Source organism: Lissotriton helveticus, chromosome 10, assembly GCF_964261635.1.
Source record: "Lissotriton helveticus chromosome 10, aLisHel1.1, whole genome shotgun sequence".
NCBI lineage: Eukaryota > Metazoa > Chordata > Amphibia > Caudata > Salamandridae > Lissotriton > Lissotriton helveticus.
The window spans coordinates 802,443,495-802,464,916 of NC_136071.1; the positions used below are offsets into that span (position 1 = coordinate 802,443,495).

At 43.7% G+C, this 21,422-nt stretch overlaps 1 protein-coding gene across 1 annotated transcript in view; it reads left to right on the plus strand.

The window, feature by feature from the left end:
- MPP7 (MAGUK p55 scaffold protein 7) overlaps positions 1 to 21,422 on the plus strand; it is a 1,171,941-nt gene that overhangs the window by 372,623 nt on the left and 777,896 nt on the right. Inside the window, exon 4 of the mRNA XM_078663396.1 lies at positions 2,641 to 2,759. Within this exon, the coding sequence (XP_078519522.1) occupies positions 2,641 to 2,759 (119 nt within the window). The remainder of the gene's footprint in view (positions 1 to 2,640; positions 2,760 to 21,422) is intronic.

Genomic DNA, 21,422 nt, shown 5'->3' on the forward strand with positions numbered 1-21,422 from the left:
GTATCCGAGGCAGGATCCAGCGGGGACTCCCTCCGTCGTCCCACCGGCCCCAATCAATCCTGGGAACAGGCCCGGGGAGTCGCGCCTCAGAGCGCACGTCACGAGGAGATTGCAAGGCCACCGGGCAGTAGGGGGCGATCCGCGACCCAGTCCTTCAGGGTCCCCCTGGATGATGACAGCGGTCACCGCTCACAACAGGTGCCGCACTGACCCCAGGAGCCAACTTCCGCGACACCCGGTCGCACAGACACGGACCGGCCCGGGGTCGCAAAACTCGAGGCCCCGGTCTCCCGGGGTCCACACAGGCCGCGGCGTCCCCACACCGTCCCAGGAACACCCCAGGGGTAGCCTCCGATGATTCAGGCACTCTCAGTGGTCCCCGCGGGTTCCGGTGCCGATGCTGCTGGGTGAGGGGTCTCCCGACCGGCTCAACCGCCGGCCGACGGTCTCGGGTCGCGAAAATCGAGGCCCCGGCTCTACTCGTGGGCAGTAGGCCGCACCTCGTCGCCAGCAAGTGCGGGTCGCCGGAGCAGCTGAAGAAGCGGGGCGGCACACCGGACAGGTCTCGGTGCCACCCGGAACACTGCCAGCACAGGTAGGGTAGTTTGCGGGGCTCGGGGGCCAGGATAACAGTCGGATAACGTATGGGCCGGCGGGAGCTCCTCTAAGCTGCGACCGCCATCGACGCCCTCCAAGCCACGCCCCTACATTGTGTGTTTTTTTAAACAAAAAATATTTGTACATTTAGCCAATGTTTGTTTTTGAGTGATTGGCTGCCCAGCAGTTTCCTCAACAATAAAGCTTTGCAAAATCCCTGGCAAAAAATAACTTTGGCTAAGCTAAAAAAGACTTCTAGCCAATCCTTTGTTTATTTGTTTTGATCTTTTAGTGCAGTATCTGCTTCTTGCTCTACAACGGCCGGTCAACCGAGCTGGCATTTCGAATAATTGCTGCGAAGTATAATCATTTCTGCACCCAAAAGCCCACTAAAACAAAAATAGAATTTTGAACTGGATGCTTTTGTTTATGGACGTGTTTTTCCATAAGCCATTCCCCCATTCCATGTGCATTGACTTTCAGCTTTTATAATTAAAGAGATTAAGCATTTCAGGTAAGCACTTCTGTTTTTCCAATATCTGGGATAAAACAAAATTTCTGCTAGCCTTACAGTTGAATTTCCACACCAAATAGTGTGTTCATATAATACATGGCATCAGACTTTCCATAGGACGCGCACATTCATATTAAATAGCAGTAGCACTTCTATTTTGATGAAAAACAGCAGATTTAAAATGCCATACCATTCTAACCACTTGGAACATTTCTGGAAATAATTTAATTAGGGAGATTTCACTTTCGATGAAAAAGTATAAATATTCAAACAACGAAAAGGAATAATTCCCAAATGTGTAATTTAAGGCACATTTAATGTTTCAGAAGATTAAAACCCATTCGATGAATCAAGCATGCACACTGGTGTTTAAATTTGACAATACAAATGATACTGGTGAACAGCCTGTATTTCACCAAACTCGTATGCTTCAATACTTAAATGTCGTGTAAATCTGTCCCGGTGATGAACAGCAGCAGTTATTCAAACTAAAAATAATAGCGGGCCCGTGTGTAGTGATCCCGCAGGGGACTGGTGTTTTGGTAGACAGCAGACAGCAGAAAAAGGCATTTTGTCCTTTTTACCCCCAGTAATCCCACTGGAAAATGAAACATGTGCTATGAATTGATATCGACTCCTGCCAGGTTACCTCCCTAAAGAGGGCTCGTGCATGCACTCTTGCTACATTTTTGGACGGCCACTCGATAGTTTGTGTGCGCCTGACAGATAGTTTATGCCCCGGGCTACTGTGGAACAGTGCGCCCCTGTCTGGCCCAGCCAAACTGCGAGGAAGGCGCACCACAAACAACGGGGGTCAGTGCTCACATTTTAACACCGCTAACTCGCTTAGAAACATTTTCTTTTTTAGCCTCATAGTTTTGCTTTTGACTACCTCCAGTTTTCACTTCCTTCCCATCGCAACATTTTGTATTTTGTTTTTTAGCTGACTCCATCTTTACAAATGGTAAAAAAAAATATTTTATTGAAATGCACCCCCCTCCCCATTTCAAAATCGGCCACATCTTTGTTGGTATCGATTTTTAATTAGGTGAAGCGCCTATGATTGTAGATTACACTGGTCAAATTAAAGTGAAATATTTGGCGGGGAATTCTATCCTTCTCTGAAGAAACACCCTAACTTTGTTGTCATCTATGAAAGGACATTTTTCCAATACCGGTGATTTCACTCATTGGCTTCTATTAGCTTTGAAACGGAATATCCATTAATAGAGGAATGTTTGCTAGCTTTTATCCCTGTAAAATTCTCCTTGAAATATTGAGTCTGAGCTTGTAAAAATATAGCGCGTGTAGACACGGACGTCTGACAACCTTGACAGATCGGCGCGCGTTTAGTACCTGGGACTTTGAAAGCGGTTCCCTGTTTTCAAAGCAAATATTTGTCCATAAAGCTACCCCCTCCCCCTGCAGATGAAATGGCATGCTCCGGGCTGGCAATTTACATTGAAGTGCTGTGATAAATAAATCCGCGGGCACACGGGTTTCATTCCATGTTTCTGTTCACTTTGCAGGTCTGTACGAGATGCTGGCCACGCTGCCGGCTCAGCTGCAGCCACATGTGGACAGCCAGGAGGAGCTGGCCTTCCTATGGGACATGTTTGGTGAAAAAAGCCTCCATTCACTGGTCAAGGTAAAAAACCGCAATGAAGTTTCTTTAGTGTTTCCAACCAGCATATGGAAAGATGTTTTGCGCGCCATATACTACACCAGCCTTCACATTGTTGCTCGGCAAAAAACAAAAACAGCCTTGTTTCTCTCCCAGCTCGAGTTCTGTCAGGGGTGGAAGTTGTTAAAAAAAGGATTCCGCAGAAAATACATAGATGATTTCATTTAATAGTGAAGCCTTGGCGAGGCGCCTAATGCAGCGAGCACATGTTGTTTGCCCGTGTTTAGAGAGAGCACATGAAATGTTAGCAGGGAACCGAAGATTCCTTTATGGTCGTCTTTCAAGAGCTGGAGTTTAGCTTAAGTAAATAAATGTTCACAGCAAAAACGAGAAGGAATATATTTTCTGTGGTCAAGCATGGCAGGGGTTCAGTAGCCGCATGCATTTAAAATAATTTCCTCTAACAAAGTCAACTGAAATTCGAGTAAGCTGAGCCCCCTTTTGGACTGAGGCCACCGTCCTGTTTGCTTGATTTGCATAATAAATACATGTAGCTGGGAATATAGCTAGTTTCGTCCTACAGTGAGATGTTTTGAAATGAAAATTATCAAATTTTAATGCATGACCCAGGGTGTTGCATATCCGTCTTAGTAGCAGCTCAGTGTTTCAAATCCTAATGTGTAACTTTCTTCTAAGATGTGCCATGTCCGCTCGAAACCACACAAAACAGAAACACCTAGAGGCGTATGTAAAGTTTGTATCTACATGTGTGGCTTCCAGCTCCTTTTAACTCCCACCGATGAATTAAGTAATATCGTGCCAGTTTCACCATTTCCATTTTGTGGCTGCCTGAAAAAAATAAATAAAAAAGAAACGTACCTGCAGTCCGCCGCCTCTCCTCTGCCGCAGGACCAGGAAGCACACAGGCTCCCAGACTCCCCTAGCCAATTACAACGCTGCGTTACACCAGCATTATGATTGGTCTGAGCTCCGTGTTTCAGCGCTCAGAGTGGGACTGGGAGACTGTGCATGTTCTCCACACAGGCTGTGCAATACAGCCGGAGGAGAACATGCAAAGTGTGCGTGACAGTTTGGCGGGCCCAAGAAGGTCGGCTAAACAGTCATGCATGCACACTTAAGGTGTAGCAACTACTCCTCCTGCCTCTGGGTCACAGGAGCGCCGCCCCATCCCAAACTAACCTCGTTGCAGTGCAACTGCAAGCTCAATACTAAAAATACAATGATAACGTTACAATACCATTTCATTTTTCCTTTGCACTGCTCTTAAAGCAGTGGGGCACCCACTGCTCTTGAAGCAGTGTTGGACAACGCTCTTCCACCTTAACAAAGGAGCCACCACTGCATTCGCTCACTTCCCTACTTTTTCCTGAGTTTCTTGACCTGTGGAAGTACAAGGCAAGGTCAGACCTTGCCTTATCCAAAATACTCTCTGCTACAAAAATACATTATTGGAAGTTTACTTTAACAAAGACTTGCTCACTGCCACAATGTCATGCTTGTGATCACATGCTTCGAGCTAGTGAAGACTTGGAACAAATACTGCAACCCGTCTCTGGTACTCCCTCAGCATTCTTCAATGTGGAAATCTCCACTAAACAACATTTAACTCCTTTCCTCTCCCCTGCCTGAAGATCTGAATAATTTTCACTCACCTCAACAAACTCTACACATTCTTTGCCTTCTGTGTCTTTGCACTGAATTACAGTACTCCCAACTAATACATATTGTACTTTCTGTAAGACATTCACAGTAGTATGATTTCAAAGTATGCATTTTGTCCACTCCATTGAGCATAAGATATATAATTATTTTACATGACTAACCTAGTGTATAATGTTTGTATGTGATACACAGTTGGATATTTTCTTGTTGTGTACACTGGTTAAATCCTTTATCCTCTGTTGCTACACAGAGAGGTTATACTGTTAAGCTAGCCTGAAACTCACTTAGAAACGTGTAGTGTGCTGGCCTTAGATTTAAAGACTTACTGTGATCGTGATTGGAACAGATGTGCTGTCATCACTGCAGGCTGCTTCCAATACTTACTTTCTGTGCAAAGAGTTTTTGGAGTTCTTGAGTACAGTTACTAGATGACTTTATGGCACCATGTTCCAGTCTTGAAATTCTATTTGTAAACCGTAGGGAATCCAGTCCCCAAATCTATTCCGGTGGTTTATCTCTTGATTTATTATGAATTGAATCAAAGTGGTTTAAGTACGAGATTACAGTAGTTTTTAAACTGAAAGGCAAAACCTAGAACATTTGATCTAATGCGACATGGAGAGCTTAGGAATCATATGCTCGAAGAAACAACATAGTTTTGTCTGTTGTGTGCAGTACGGTTGACCAGGTAGCTTTTGATACTTAAACATTTGATTTTAGATTACAATATGGACCTGGTCAAGAGGTCTAAATTGTCATTCATTATTATTTTTACTACACATGTTTTTTCAGTCTCCAGAAAGACAAGGTTTCCTGCTGTAAATTATGTAGACCTCTGCAATGCCCAGTTTCATCTATTTATTGCACAATCCATAAGGTCCATCAACAGGTACAAACACAATCCTAATACATTCAATACATTTATATGTAAGATAAAACCGTAAAATACAATATTAAAAGACTCTTAAGATACATAACATTAATCTAAATATTTCCTTCTATTTCGCCATGCAACCTCCAGAAACTTAGAGCGAAACGGTAACTCTGGGATCCTGATCAGTTTTATAAATACTCAGTGGACTATGTTAGTCCCTCACTCCAATCTGGTTACAAAGGGGCACAGTCCACTTTGTTCTAGGTTTACAGTATCAAACATGCCAATAGACCCAATTGAGGCTGGAGACTTTTATTTTTGAAGCCCAAAATGGCTTTATTTTGGCTCTCTCCACCTGAAATTGCCTCTGTTTCAATAGAAGTCAATAGGGTAAATACATTCTCCTGATTATTATTTTATTTAATATCCAACTTTTCTCTACTAAAATGTTGGCAAGTATGCAGTATGCTTTACAGAAAAACAGTAAATGTTCTTCAGTCTCTGTACAAAGATTACAGGCTCGACACCCAGGAGATCGAAGATCACAATTACATCATCTCTCAGCATAGGAGGCCGATGGTCGGGAGCTCAACCTGAATTTAGCAGTAAGAGCTATGGCTGGTTTGATCCGACCCAGAAAATCTACCAACAGGAATTCTGATTTGAATGAAAAGAACACATTATTCAGACTTGCACCTTCCGCTCAGAAGCCAGAACATTTTGCCAATATCTGGCCTTTAAATCTATTTTACCATTATGAGGGCTTTACCAAATTATCTCGGTGTTTTTTTCGAATTGGCTCATGCTCATTGGTAGCCCATTTCCTTATCCAGTAAGACATAGGTTTAAAAGCACATTTCGGTATCCAATAACCATAGGTTTAAAAATGGCAATATTGGAGATTGATTTTAGGACACGGTCTAGTCTAATTGGCAGTGTTGGGGAACACTTCGGTAAAACCAGCATGAACTTGACAAATGTATTTTCGCTTTTTAACAAGTCTGCTCTATAATAATCCCAAAGTTCTGCCCCGTTCAGGGCGGCACTCGCCCTAATACCGGTGATGATGCCACTGCCATTGGTATCTGTGGTACAAAGTAAGTTCGGTATTTTAATCTGAGAACAGCCATTATTCAAGTCTGAAAGGCGGATTCCTAAATGATCAAATTCATGTGCCCTGTAGACTGATGTTATTGGTTAAAATTCAGCCTTTAAATGACTTGGGGCCTGATTTAGATCTTGGTGGACAGGTTACTCCATTACAACGGTGATGGATATCCTGTCTGCCAAAATACAAATCCCATTTTATTGGATGGGATTTATATTTCAGCGGACGTGATATCCGTCACCGTTGTGGCGGAGTAACACATCCTCCTAGATCTAAATCAGGCCCTTCATTTTATCTTGTATGATTCTAAACATGTGATTCTGTAGTACGTTGATTGTAGTCCTTTTTTATTGATATTCAATCTGTCTAAATGCATCTCCAGGATATGTATATTGTACCTTGTCCGCATTCTACAAATTTTTATTACTCAAAGGTATGTCTTCATGGTCATGTGTTGTCTTCACCACTCTCCTAACCAGCCATACCTTATTTTTTATTAAGAAACAGATGTGAGTAGGTGAGATGCAGGGTTGTGTATATACACAGTGGGTTACTTTTAGCATTTTTCTTAAAGTAAAATGTTGTGTATGTCCAGGATGCGGACTCAACAGTTAAAAATATTGTATGCTAAACATCTACACTCAGAAAATGAAGATGGCCATTTGAGGATTCTTGCATTTTTCCCCAAAAATCTTTTTCAAAACCATCCAGTCTTTGAGCTGCAGAAAACTACATAAGAGGCACCCAAACCTTCTAAGCAGTTTTCAATAGAGAGCAAGTGAGCATGCCCAATTCTACAGTGGCCTGCACCCATAGTCTAGGTTACACTGCACACTTATGTAGAATGTATTCAAGCATGTTAGTAATCTGCAGAAATGGTGGTGAGCACTAGAGCAAGTGAAAGAGTATGTTCTTTAATAACCAACATCAATATTAGTTAGAGTAGACTTGAATGCTTGTCAGCTGCAGAGGACTCCATGTACTCAGGGATATTTTGAAAGCTCACTCTGTGATGATACGGGGGATCTGTTACATGTGGAATTGAAAATCCTAGAATCCATAGCTGCATCATCTGACATTGCAAACCAACTAAAACGAGTATTGGCAAACTCGTTATGCCTGGTTTTGGCTGCCAGCCTTTTGGCTTTGTGAATGCTTGTTTAATTTTTTCATATTTTTTGTACAACCTTATTTTTGCGGATCAGACGGGCCCTTGCCAATATAAACAATTCCTTAAAGCCAACACATTTTGGCTTCACAAAGAACACTTTGCCATACCAGTCTCTAGTGCTAACGGGAACTTCTTCCTGTGGATGTGCTGTTTGCAAAAGAGCATAGTGCCATCACTCACAGTGAGCTTAGCCAATAGTTTAAATGGGCTGAATCATTGCCCCATGTATAGGTTGTTGTAGTCTGAAACAAAATGGAATGACACTACAGACCAGTAAACGAATAGGGTTAGCTAAAAGCCTCTGAGAGATTGTGTGTATGTATATATATTTATATTAATCATTTCAGAAGTCCGTCTTCTAAGTACGCTTCATAAGAAGGGCCCCACTATATAATGGAATTTGGCACTATGAATTCTTCGTCTAAATGGAGCTGCAATATCTTTTGTAGCCACAACTGGATGTTTAAACACAAAGAACATCCTTACAGTGGGTACAGCATGTAGGAAGAATGCACATTTGTCCATACAATTCTACAGTGGCCTGCACCCATAGTCTAGGTTACACTGCACACTCTAACTTCTATTCCTCAGTCCTGCATCATGATAAATCTTTTGTTGTGCTGTTAGGATATTTTTGGGAAATGTCTATTCTTCTCGCATTTTTTTTTCTTTACATGGAAATTAGTTTTGTTATGTAAAACGAAATCCATGAAACGAAATCCATGAAATAAGGAGGTGTTGTTGGGCACTTTGATAGCTTTCCCTGTGCTCTAATCTTCTGCCAGTTCGACCCAGGTATAGGAGCTGGTCAACCTGCTTTCCATAGGCTACCAGTAGGTGCAAGAATGAAGCTCGAGTTTCTTTGCACCCATCACAAGGCTTACTGGGGCAGGAGCCCAGGACAAACTGGCCACCTACTGAGTCCCCAATTAAAACCCATATCCTGCAGTGACAAACCATACATCTCAATAACCTTTCCGCCAAGAAACTATGATAGCATATACTTGAGAGTCCATTGACCCAAAATGTGAAATTAAAAGAAGCCAAACGTGGGTGCACAATACAATTGTAACCTTTTAAGGACATTCCTGTTGTTTTTTCCCAGTAAGATTTCATGTAAACTTTAAACCTCCAAGAGCAATCATTAAATATTATTGGACAGGGACCCTCTTGTCACCGCTTAAAATGAAACGATCTCTTTTTTTGTATTCAACCTATATCGATAAACTCAGTGAACAAAGCTAGGCAACTCTAAATAAAGGAAAAATACAAAACACTGTATATTTTCTTCAAAATGTAATTTTTTTAACCTTGTATTTAGGGTTTGTAAGTCCGACAAAGATTAGAAAACTATTTTTTTTTTTAAAAGATGTTCCTTCCCCAAACCCCAATTGATAATTGTATGCACGTTATCACTTACTGCACCCCTTCATTTGGATGGTTCATGCGCAAGTTTAAAAGTTAAGGAAAGTGAATGTGTCTCCATACCCACTGACTTGAGCACGCTGGGTTTTCACTCTGTTTGCATAGCCAAATCCCATTATATTTCGCACTTAGGAGCACTGATAAGTCAAGTTTTCATTTACGAATGCAGAATTTAAGCACACATGACCCTTTTCTCGAAACTGACATCTCAGGACCATAACATTCGGCAGATCATGATTCAATTAACCAGGAACTGGTAATTGTGTGTGCAGATGCCACATTATTTCACCTATGTGTGACACGGGTGGGCTGAAACAGTTTAGCATATTGGACCATAATAATAATAATCCACATTTGTAAAGCGCACAATCACCCGTAAGGGTCTCTAGGCGCTGGGGGCCGTCGGGAAGATTAAGCAAGCTATTGCCCAGAGTCACATGGTGCTGGGCTAACCTGCCGCCGGAGCCGGGGATCGAACCCTGATCCCCAGATTCCAGCGTCAGTCGCCCTAGCCGCTGCGCCACACCTCTCCCATGAATTACTGTTTTCCCCTGTGGCATTTCCAAATGTGATAAGTTTTTCCTCAGACGTTCTCGTTGGCACTTAACCTATCACCTGTAAAATAAAAATAATTTGGCAAAGTTTAAATCCAGCATTTCTAAAGATTTCAAGGAACTGCATTTTGCACAAATTGGAACTGGTGTAAATTCCTCACAGAGATGAGTTGGTTGGATAGTAAGCTTTCCTCAAACCTTTAAATGTATTTGCCTATAGAGATTGGCTGCTTAGGATGTATAAATTGTAATAATGTGTTTATTTGTTAAACATCGATGTACTATGGAAAACATGCCTGCAAGCTGAAAACAGGGCAGACACAATTTTGGCCGAGCATCCTGGTGTCAAGGAGGAGTACATAAATAAGAAAAAGATTGGAGATTGGGGCTAAGCAAAAACACAGCAAGTAGAGAAGGTGATGACAAGCTGAATAGACCAGATGTGGAATTGAGAGCAAGCCAGTAGAGGGTTCTGCAGATGATGAAAAATGTGAGCAGGATTATTTAAAAGCAAAATAGACAAGCAGACACATTATGTTGTGGCTGTTTTTTGAGGCTAGACTTGGAGACTGACTCAAAAGGAATGTCAGCACTTGGTTTTAAAGATCCAGATAATGGACCTGAAGTGTTTGTCCATGTGAAGATGGAGGGAAATGAGTTTCGATCAGTTTCAAAAGTATGAGTGGTGAGATGTGAAAAGGTGCGAAGGTGAAGCAAAGGCGGCTGATCAGTGGCAACACCACTGTTTTGAGTAGAGAAAGATGGGGTGGGTGGGAAAGGTTCTAGAATTTAAATCCTGCTTGTCCCCCAAGGAAGTTATGTTTCTTGATAATCTTGTTGGTGTTGCTCTACAATTAACAGCAAATCAAAATGGAGAGAGAGGACTAGATAAGCTAGTCCGGATCCCCTGGTTTATATGCAGTAATATCAAGAAAGGACTAGCTTAGTTGTGTTGGCGAGACTCAGAGGGGTACGTCTGTGGACAAACCATTTGGTTTGGTCATGAAGCCCTCACCCACCAACCTAGTTGGTGGCATGCTTCATCATCGGGCCCACCACAGTGACACCGAATGTGTCCCGGGTGTGCTGCGACTCCAGATTACTGAGGAGCTGGTATACTTACTGAGTGTGCTGTGATAAGTGGGTGTGAACGTGATGTTAAAAGCTATGCAGGTAGTCCCAGTTCCCGAGGGTATAAGGTGATAAAGTAAATAAACTATATTAAGTGGTTGGTGTATCCCTCACTCGGGACACCGGAGCAGGACGATAGGTCGCAGGAACACGCAGATCGGCAAATTCCGGTCTTCTCTCCCTGCCAGGTGACCCAGGAGGCTTTAACAGCAAATAGCAAGTTAAAGCAGAGGGAATCCCCCTCTAACACGTATAGCACCTTAGCGAGTGCGACACTTTTTAACACACACCAACCACTTAATATAGTTTATTTACTTTATCACCAACACATACTCATTGGTCCTGAGGAAAGCCAGTTGTAAACAAAAGGCCTGGCTGAAACATGTAGACCACATAGGACGTAGGAGCTCATAATTCACTCCACAACGTCCACTTGCCTTTTTATCTGCTAGCAGGGGCCCAGATATTAAAATTAGCCTTATACCCTCGGGAACTGGGACTACCTGCATAGCTTTTAACATCACGTTCACACCCACTTATCACAGCACACTCAGTAAGTATACCAGCTCCTCAGTAATCTGGAGTCGCAGCACACCCGGGACACATTCGGTGTCACTGTGGTGGGCCCGATGATGAAGCATGCCACCAACTAGGTTGGTGGGTGAGGGCTTCATGACCAAACCAAATGGTTTGTCCACAGACGTACCCTCTGAGTCTCGCCAACACAACTAAGCTAGTCCTTTCTTGATATTACTGCTCTACAATTAACACCAGAGAGTGACTTTTGAATGCTACTGGCGTGATGTACATCCCTAGAATTTACGTGCACGTTGTGTAATGCTGCTGGTCCTGGTTTTAAGCTTATGCTCGGTTTTGGAGCATGCTCGTCCCCTTTATTGTTTAGATAGCCTTTCACAGAACTAGACTGAGCGGGTTTCGTTTAAGCGCACCCGGTGATAGTAATTGGAGCAACCAGTTCATTTTCCATCCATAATATTATAAGCAGAAACCTTTGATGAAAGCAATTGTCAATGATTGATACATTTTTATAGTGTAGCCTAAATATTTGAGGTATCTTTGTTCATCATGCAAATCGATGTTGCACTGGGCATTAGGACAAAAGCACCCCCCCCATTTGAATCTTCCAGTTAAATCTAATCTTCTAAGGCATATGGAAAAAATACATTTACGCCTTGTAATTTGAATCCCTAGTTGAGTCGGTTCTTAAAACAAAATATCCTTTAGCTAAGGGTGATAAGTAACAGTGAATCCATCTTCCAAATCTTATTCATTAGAGGCACTCTATATGTAAACTCTAATACCTACTGAAATGCATTTGTGTCATGCAACACGCAACATCTCCATGTTGAAATGGAGTAGGCACAGACTGCATGCTTGACTTGCGGTCGCATCTGGGTAGCTCTTCTTCATTAGACTACTAAACCAAAAACATACTGTCGAATTTTGGACTAATATATAGTTCTCTCTGAAGCTGCACCTTGAGAGGACGGATCTTCAACATCCAATTTCAGTTGTCTATTTCGGGTTGCCTTAGCTGCATTAATGGCAAAGCGAGGCGTTTCTGGCATACGATGAAAATGTTCCTTTAAAATGTTTAGTGCGTTGCTAATAGAAATGTGTTCTTACCAACTTAGAGTATGTTTTTATATAAACAGCTTCCTACAGTGTAGCAGAAACAAATGTTCCATTTGTAGGTGCGGTGAGGTTACCGAGGGTTCACTTCCCCACATGCCACCTTCGTTTACAACTTGTGGCATAGCCGGCCTGCCCAATGTCTGCACACATTGGCTACTGGCCAACACTACCCGTAGCACTGCCAGCATCTAGTATTACAATCAGCGTTTTAAGAAAATCTGTGAAAAATATTTGTTAAGGGTGCTGTAGTAGTTATGTGTAATAGTTTAGTGAGGTTCGGCGTTGTTGAACTGTGTTTTACGCGAGTATGTTTGTAGCTCTGAACCAGGAAATGAGAATGAATTAAGCTGTAGTAGGAAAAATCATGAATTTAAGACTACCTTCTCATCTTTTGAGTTAATGTTTCCAGAGTTACTTAAAAGGCTGCCCGTCTTTACCTGCTATACGTTGGTGGGTTTCTGTGTTGATGGAAATGTATGCTTTTGGCATTCGGAAACATTTAGTTCACGGGTTTGTCGTTTTTAAGATGCAGTGTGAGTTGTAAGAATGGAAAAAGAAGGCAATATTTGAGGTGGACGATCTCTACCTTTTTTAATATATTTGACTAAATCACCCTGCTGTCGACGTGGAAGTGGAGAGAATACGCACATTTCTAGAAGTGTGAGAGCTCCACAGTGAAGATTCACGAAGACACTCTGGTGGTGTCAGATCTCATCCTCACCACTATAGAAAGCCATCGAGCGAATCTACTGCACACCACTCTGCATACACATTTCACATAAACACACTACAGTAAGTACAGAACATAACTGAGGAATAATCTTAAGCACGAGGGAGTGCGATGCTGGAACTCCTAGAACTTTTACCTCTTGATGGGAAACTCACAGTGCCTGGTTTTTTAGGGCTCGCCTGCTGATGCGCTTCAGCGCATAGCTGGCGAAGCTCTATAGGGGCTTATCCAGTGTTTATCCACTGGCGATTCCACTGGCGATTCCTTCAAGTGCATGTGCTTTTTAGGTCATTGCGCTTGCGCAAGCCCTAAAAAGCGCGTGCACAATGCCACCAGCCGCCTGCCTGCCTGCCTCGCATTACCACATCAAAGGCAGCCCTCCGAGCGCATTTCTCACCCCCTAATTATTCACGGCCGGCCGGCAGGCACATCAAAGGCTGCTGCTGCCGTGACTCGCATTTCTCCTCCCTCCTCCCCTATCACTGCCCAGGCCGGCCGTACTTTCTCTTTACAAGGGCGCCCATTCCTGAATCACTTGAAATCTCTCCACATTATTTGCATTTTGTTAATTAAAAAAATTAACTTCAACACAGCGTTGCACATTTTTCTCGACTTCGGAAGGATGAGTCCCAATCTCATTTGTACAAAGTGTTGTAATGGGATTATTGGAGAGTTAGAGAAACGTGCTCACAAGTTACATTTTTATGCAAATCATCTGAGTAAATAAACAATAGCATGGTGCCGTTTGCGTCCTTGACTTGATCTGGTTTTTATTTTTATTTTGCTATTATTCTCACAAAGGCTAAGAAGGTCTGCCTACTTTAGTATTAAGTGCTATACGTCGCATAAGCAACAGCTAACCATTCACTCACCCACGCAACGCCACTCACCCATGCAACGCCACTCACCCATGCAACGCCACTCACCCACGCAACGCCACTCACCCACGCAACGCCACTCACCCACGCAACGCCACTCACCCACGCAACGCCACTCACCCACGCAACGCCACTCACCCACGCAACGCCACTCACACACGCAACGCCACTCACACACGCAACGCCACTCACACACGCAACGCCACTCACACACGCAACGCCACTCACACACGCAACGCCACACACACATGCAACGCCACACACACATGCAACGCCACACACACATGCAACGCCACACACACATGCAACGCCACTCACACATGCAACGCCACTCACACATGCAACGCCACTCACACATGCAACGCCACTCACACATGCAACGCCACTCACACATGCAACGCCACTCACACATGCAACGCCACTCACACAACGCCACTCAGCCACGCAACGCCACTCAGCCACGCAACGCCACTCAGCCACGCAACGCCACTCAGCCACGCAACGCCACTCAGCCACGCAACGCCACTCAGCCACGCAACGCCACTCAGCCACGCAACGCCACTCACACACGCAACGCCACTCACACACGCAACGCCACTCACACACGCAACGCCACACACACACGCAACGCCACACACACACGCAACGCCACACACACACGCAACGCCACACACACACGCAACGCCACACACACGCAACGCCACACACACGCAACGCCACACACACACGCAACGCCACACACACACGCAACGCCACTCACACACGCAACGCCACTCACCCACGCAACGCCACTCACCCACGCAACGCCACTCACCCACGCAACGCCACTCACCCACGCAACGCCACTCACCCACGCAACGCCACTCACCCACGCAACGCCACTCACCCACGCAACGCCACTCACCCACGCAACGCCACTCACACACGCAACGCCACACACACACGCAACGCCACACACACACGCAACGCCACACACACACGCAACGCCACACACCCACGCAACGCCACTCACCCACGCAACGCCACTCACACACGCAACGCCACTCACACACGCAACGCCACTCACCCACGCAACGCCACTCACCCACGCAACGCCACTCACCCACGCAACGCCACTCACCCACGCAACGCCACTCACCCACGCAACGCCACTCACCCACGCAACGCCACTCACCCACGCAACGCCACTCACCCACGCAACGCCACTCACCCACGCAACGCCACTCACCCACGCAACGCCACTCACCCACGCAACGCCACACACACACGCAACGCCACACACACACGCAACGCCACACACCCACGCAACGCCGCTCACCCACGCAACGCCGCTCACCCACGCAACGCCGCTCACCCACGCAACGCCGCTCACCCACGCAACGCCACTCATCCACGCAACGCCACTCATCCATATGCAAAACGAAAAATGTCAAACTCTTCTATTGCGAGACCTATTGCATTTTCAATGCTTGTCTAGTCATGATATCTACAATACTCTGTTTAACCTGGTACTCCTGGTCTTGAGATATGTTATATGTTACGGGCCAGAATACTTTTGGAAACTTGGCCCTGGAAGGAATAAAGGGTGCTTCAATCAGTTTCCTATGTTGTTCCTGAAGTATCTGCATTCTACCAAATTTTTATTCATGCAAACTACTTTTGTGTTTATTTAGCACCATCTCCTGATGTATAATGCACGTCTTACATTATGGAAGTGACCACGGTAATGAGGTTGAGATCCTTAAGTGTTTTAATGAGAGATGCACCTACTTGCAGTTGTTGATAATCTCAGAATTCACGCCATGCTCCTAAATGTGTAGAGTAGATTGTTAGTCCTGTTCACTGGGTTAGCCACATATAAACAAGCATGGACAAAGCCAGGAGATCTTGCCTTTGGGACCTATTGAGTTTGCCAATGGCCTCCAGCTATGTTGCGCAGCATCCCCTAAGACACAAGACCTGAAAATATCCCTTTAAAAAATTGAGATTCTGTCATCTCTGTTTCCATCACAGAGCTCGCTCGTCACTTGGTCTCACTTGAATGAAAAGGTTCGCTGCTCCAAGGAGAGGGCAGACAACAAAGGTACAAGGGCTCCCTAGACACTTTCCCTTCTAAGGGTGAAACGCATTCAATAGTACTCCATTCATATTGATCCTAGAATTGGATACCTTTGTAACAACCTAATCCAGATATCGAGGACTATAGTTCATCCTTTACAGAACCTTGAATTTATGCAGCTGTATTAAGGCGAGGAACACCTTTTCAGCATCCAAGGACTCAATCACAGTGGGTTCAGAGACTGGCATAACGGAGTCATTAGTGGTTCATTACGGTGGATTGTCTTGCATTTATTTCAATTTGTCCAGGCGGATTAGCCCCTTAATCTCATGTAGGTGTCAGTTAGCCAGGAGTGCAGTCAAGATCTTGGTGCTCACATTTAATATGAATTTGAGATCTTACAAGGCCCTGTGTTCCCTAGAATTTCTCTGCTTATGTTCAGTCACCAAAGTTGCTGTCCTCAAATCTGTTGGGAGCAGCCCACTCCCTTCTAAGTCCAGAACATACATTTATAGCGTGTTCTTCACCTTCAAGTTAGCCATTATCATTTGCACTCAGAACCCGTGTGGACTTGCTTTTACCTGACTGGTATTTATTGATAACTGTGGCAACCTCTTCTGTCACCTCTACCATCAAAGAATTCCTTTCTTCCTGCTCCATCATTAGGAGGGAGATATCCTTTATAAATTCACAATTTCTCTGCTATAAGAGAATGATCTTGGGTGGTACATCTAGGATAATACACAGCAAAAACCTGCACAATTTTGAAGTCACAGGTGAAGCTTTATCTTGTGCCATCCCTAATATCTCTCAACGTTCTAGTTTCTTCTTCTCATATGCTGAGCCAGGCAATCAATTTGCAGCTTTATTACCTATCCAATATAATATCATGCGGATGCCCGGGTCTTGTTTTTCACCAGGCTGTACTATTCTTCAATTTTGTCCTAAATATGCTGATGCCTCTGGGGTTTTCTTCTTTAAATGATCTCTCTCCAGGGCAGTAGTACTTCCTCTTGCAAGGTTCAGTTTTTTGGGGGATTGGTTCCTTTCTACCATACCATTTTTTACATGGCATATCGTATAAAATAAGATGTGTATGCCTTCTACAGGATGACTGCAGAAGCTATATGTTTTGGGTTTCCTGAAAAGGTATATTTGTGTGACATTTCAGAAATGATTGAGTTCTCCCTGGTTTTCAGTTCCCAAATATCAAATCTCCACCTTCCCTCAAGAGCCTTTCAGTTGACGATCTCCTCCCCTCCAGTGAGGCACATTTAATCTGACCTTTCCTTGGCAACTGTTTTTCATCCCTGAATCTGAAGAGATTAATGTAGAGCACAAAATATATTCTAGCCTATAATATGAATTATGTGCCCTGGATTTGAAAGAGAATTCTTTGCTATTAAAACACACAAGATGATGGACAGGATGTTGCACAATGGCAAAACATTCACCCCAGTCACAGATCTGGGTTTAATCCATTGTTATTTTGCTCACTAAGCCACCCCAGTTCAGACATGGCCATATGCAAATCAGTCTTGACCCTGTGCCTCATGGGAACAGTCCAGACCGAACTGCTAAGCCATGTCTTCCCTGGACCGGAATCGAGCATCCTAGGACCGGTTTCTGGCTATCAGCCGTCTTCAGCCAGGATGGTTTACCATTGTGCAACATTCCGTCCATCATCTTGTGTGTTTTGCTGTTCAGCCTATGTGGGAAGGGTATGCCCAGACGTGGGTCCCTTGCTCACTAAGCCACTGGAGTCAAGCTATCCTGGCTGAAGACGGCTGATAGCCAGAAACTGGTCCTAGGATGCTTGATTCCAGTCCAGGAAAGACATGGCTTGGCAGTTCGGGCTGGACTGTTCCCATGAGGCACAGGGTCAAGACTGATTTGCATAAGGCCATGTCTGAACTGGGGTGGCTTGGTGAGCAAAATAACGATGGATTAAACCCAGATCTGTGACTGGGGGTGAAGGTTTGCCATTGTGCAACATTCCGTCCATCATCTTGTGTGTTTTGCAATTCTTTGCTATTACCATAAGTGGATTTCCACTCACCTGTGATTCCTAAAGAGGAGCAGTGTATTAGGTTGTTGTTAACCACCCTTCTCTCAGCTCCTCTTGTGGTAGTCCTGTTAAACATATTGTTCGTAACCAAGTTAAAGCCACCTCAACACCAAGTGGGCAATCGGAAATTACAGACTTTAACGATCCTATCTTTTCCAGTATTACCTACCTTTCTCACTCAGACCGTGATCCCGTCATGAGCCATCTGAGATTCCTGAATATAATTGTCTGCTTGTCTCCCTCCCAATAAAGTGGCACTCATTGCCTGTTAGTTGGTTTTCCTGCAGCATCCTTAAATCTGGTCTTTGTCTCTGGAGTGTTTGTATTACCACTTCCAGTTTCACTCATTCACTCGCATCATTCACATTCCACATTAAGAATCTGGTCACCTTTGCTTACTTTTTGAAGACTCTTCCAATGTCCGACGTCAGTGACAATATGGCTGCTCTTCCAATGGGAGTCCTTAAATGAAGATTTGTGGGACCACGGTGAATTGCACTAACTCCTCTTTCTTGAACTGTCCCACACTACTGTCTATGCCAACAATGCCAATGTGCGAAGTACCTGTTGCCCTAACGTAAATAAGCAACTGAATGAAGGTGAAGACTTCCTTACGTGTGAAGCAATTCTTTATCAGGACCAGGTCAACTCTCGACACCCCTCCCCCTTTAATCAAGGGCATATTTGGTCAGCTTGTTCTGTTGTCCAAAGGGTAACCCTCTTTCTCTAAAAAGAAATCCCCTTTGGAAAAATATCACACAACCAACATTAATTTTGCCATACACACTTATTCTTCACCAGTAGGATGAACAAAGAGGAAATGTAAAAATAAAATCTTAAAAATATACAATTTATTCAGAAGATTCTTAAAAACATGTCAAACGACATCTGAGACATAATTCAGCCGTATCATAAGTACAATTCTAATCGGTTAAAAACACAGGTACATTCACAAACAAAATCTCATAAATAAAACATATACAGAAACATTGTACAAACATAGAAATGGGAATAGCAACAAGGAAAAAATAATTCCTATTTAAAGAGAAAATACAGTAGTTCAACAGGGATCAATTCTGATTTGTATACCGAACTTAATTCTGAAAAATTGTCTCCACAGACTTAAAGTAATTTCCACTCGTATGGGCATCAACGCATTTCGGTGGGCTAATGGTTAACAGCCAGCACCTTCTTCAGGAAAACATATTTAATTCCCACTTAATACATTATCATCTGCAACACATAAATAATGAAAAATAATTTCATCACATAACTCCTAACATATTAAAAAAAATGTAAATACAAAACATACATTTTACATAACCTCATTCTTCAAAAAAGATATAAGTACATAGTCCAATAGGTGTGATAAGATGACAAAAAACAACAGTCATACTAACACATCACACATGCAGTACATTTCTATGAATGGGGCATAAAAGCTTCCACATTTAGTAAATGAGGCATAAAAAAACCTCCATATAGCTAGGGTGTAATACATTCAGTAAATACAATACCAAGTATCTTATACTTATTCCATAGCTTGGTACCAGACATTGCACACAGTTTCATACATATTAGGACCCGAGAAGCCAATACAGCTGTCAATGCAGCACTCAATAAGCAAAAAGCCTCATACGCCACAAACATTATTATATCATCAGAGAGACTACATATAGATACAGAAAATAGGTTAAATACCTTCAATCCTGAGGTTGAAGAGACCTCCAGTGCTTAAGCTTTTATTGAGGAAGTCTGTAAATATCTGCATCCAGGATATAAATAAAAAATAGAGACGCACATTCCCAATTAAAAAACGATATGTAAATGTTGTCTTATATTACTATATCTATGTTCATTTGTAAAACTAACCTCTCTTGCACTAGCAGATCTCGCAGACTTTTTTCAGAAAGGAAGTCACGCAATGTTCTGTACGCTGACAGCCTTAAGATTCAGTTAAAATCTAAGAGCAAAACACACGTCACTAGCCTATGTTAGAAAATGGCTACAAATATTATGTCAGTAATTTAACAGAACTAATTAAGTTCGATATTTATAATTGCAACACACTCCCCAATATTGATCGGTGTACCGCAAACAATAGACTGATAGGCTCAAGGGCAAAATTATATTGTCCTAGACGGCCCCCTTGATTAGGAAAAGCTCGCCGTCACATTACGTACATAGCCGCATATATCGGAGCGCTCGCCTTTATTTTGATATTTGTAGGCCCAATCTATCATTTCTATCCCCGCTATTACTCCATGTGTCATCTGATAAATTACCTCATGGAACGATGAGATTACAAAAGAACAGACATGCCAACACTCCCGATTCAGGCGTGAGACTACCGATTTCAGGGCTAGTCTCCCGCCTCCCGATTCCTTCAAGCCAAAACCCGATTCCTCGGAGTTTCAGCTGACAGGGCTTGGTATTGTGTAAAGTGCCAATTGTTCCAGTGATAGTCAGAGTGACCATGCAGGGGCTCTAGAAGGGGTGAAAAACAAACAAAGTGCCATTAACAAGGGAATGGTCTTTTAAGGATCTGTGAAGTAGGGGGGGGGGGCATCTGTGTGTATGAACAGGAAGCTGTGTCAGGGGGGGGGGGCTGTCACACAGGGGGGGGGGGGGGGCGCATGCACTGCCAGCAGCCTGCCAGGCCAGTGCACAACACTTGCATCCTCCTCTCTCTGCCTGCCATTGCGCTGCATGCTTCGGAAAGGTAAAAAAAAGACGCGCATTTGTGTTTCAAATGTCCGATCCTGCAGCAGCCACTTCCAAAGCCCATACATGACAGTAACCCGATTCAAGGCCCCATTCTCCCGATTTTTTTTTTTTAAATCTCCCTATTTGCTCTTCTGAGATGTTGGCATGTATGCAAAAGAACGCATAGTCCAAATCACTTCCGCGTTCCAATATGCTCGGTAATCCCGACGTACGTTTAAAAACAATACCGCCAGTGGTCTAGGCAGAGAAAAGAGTGCATTAAACAGTCACACTCCCTGCCATAGAGAAGTATACATAGGACAATCTAAATCCCTGCTGCAAGCTCATCCAGCAGAGATTGTCGCAATATTTACCGCCTCACATACCTGTATAGTTCGATGTTGGGCACACGGGGCATACGCCTCCAGCAATTTTTCAAAGAGCAGACTAAGCCCCCCTTCCTCCTAGCGAGGTTTAAATACTCTGAATTCGCGGAAAAATCTGCTGAAAGATTCTTGTCAATTTCCGGTATGAGCGAACATGCAAACGGCATATCCGTTTCCGGTATGGGGGAAAAAAAACACGAGCGTTAAAAGAACACTAAAGGACGCTTACATTCCGCTGTTCATAGACAGCGAGGATAG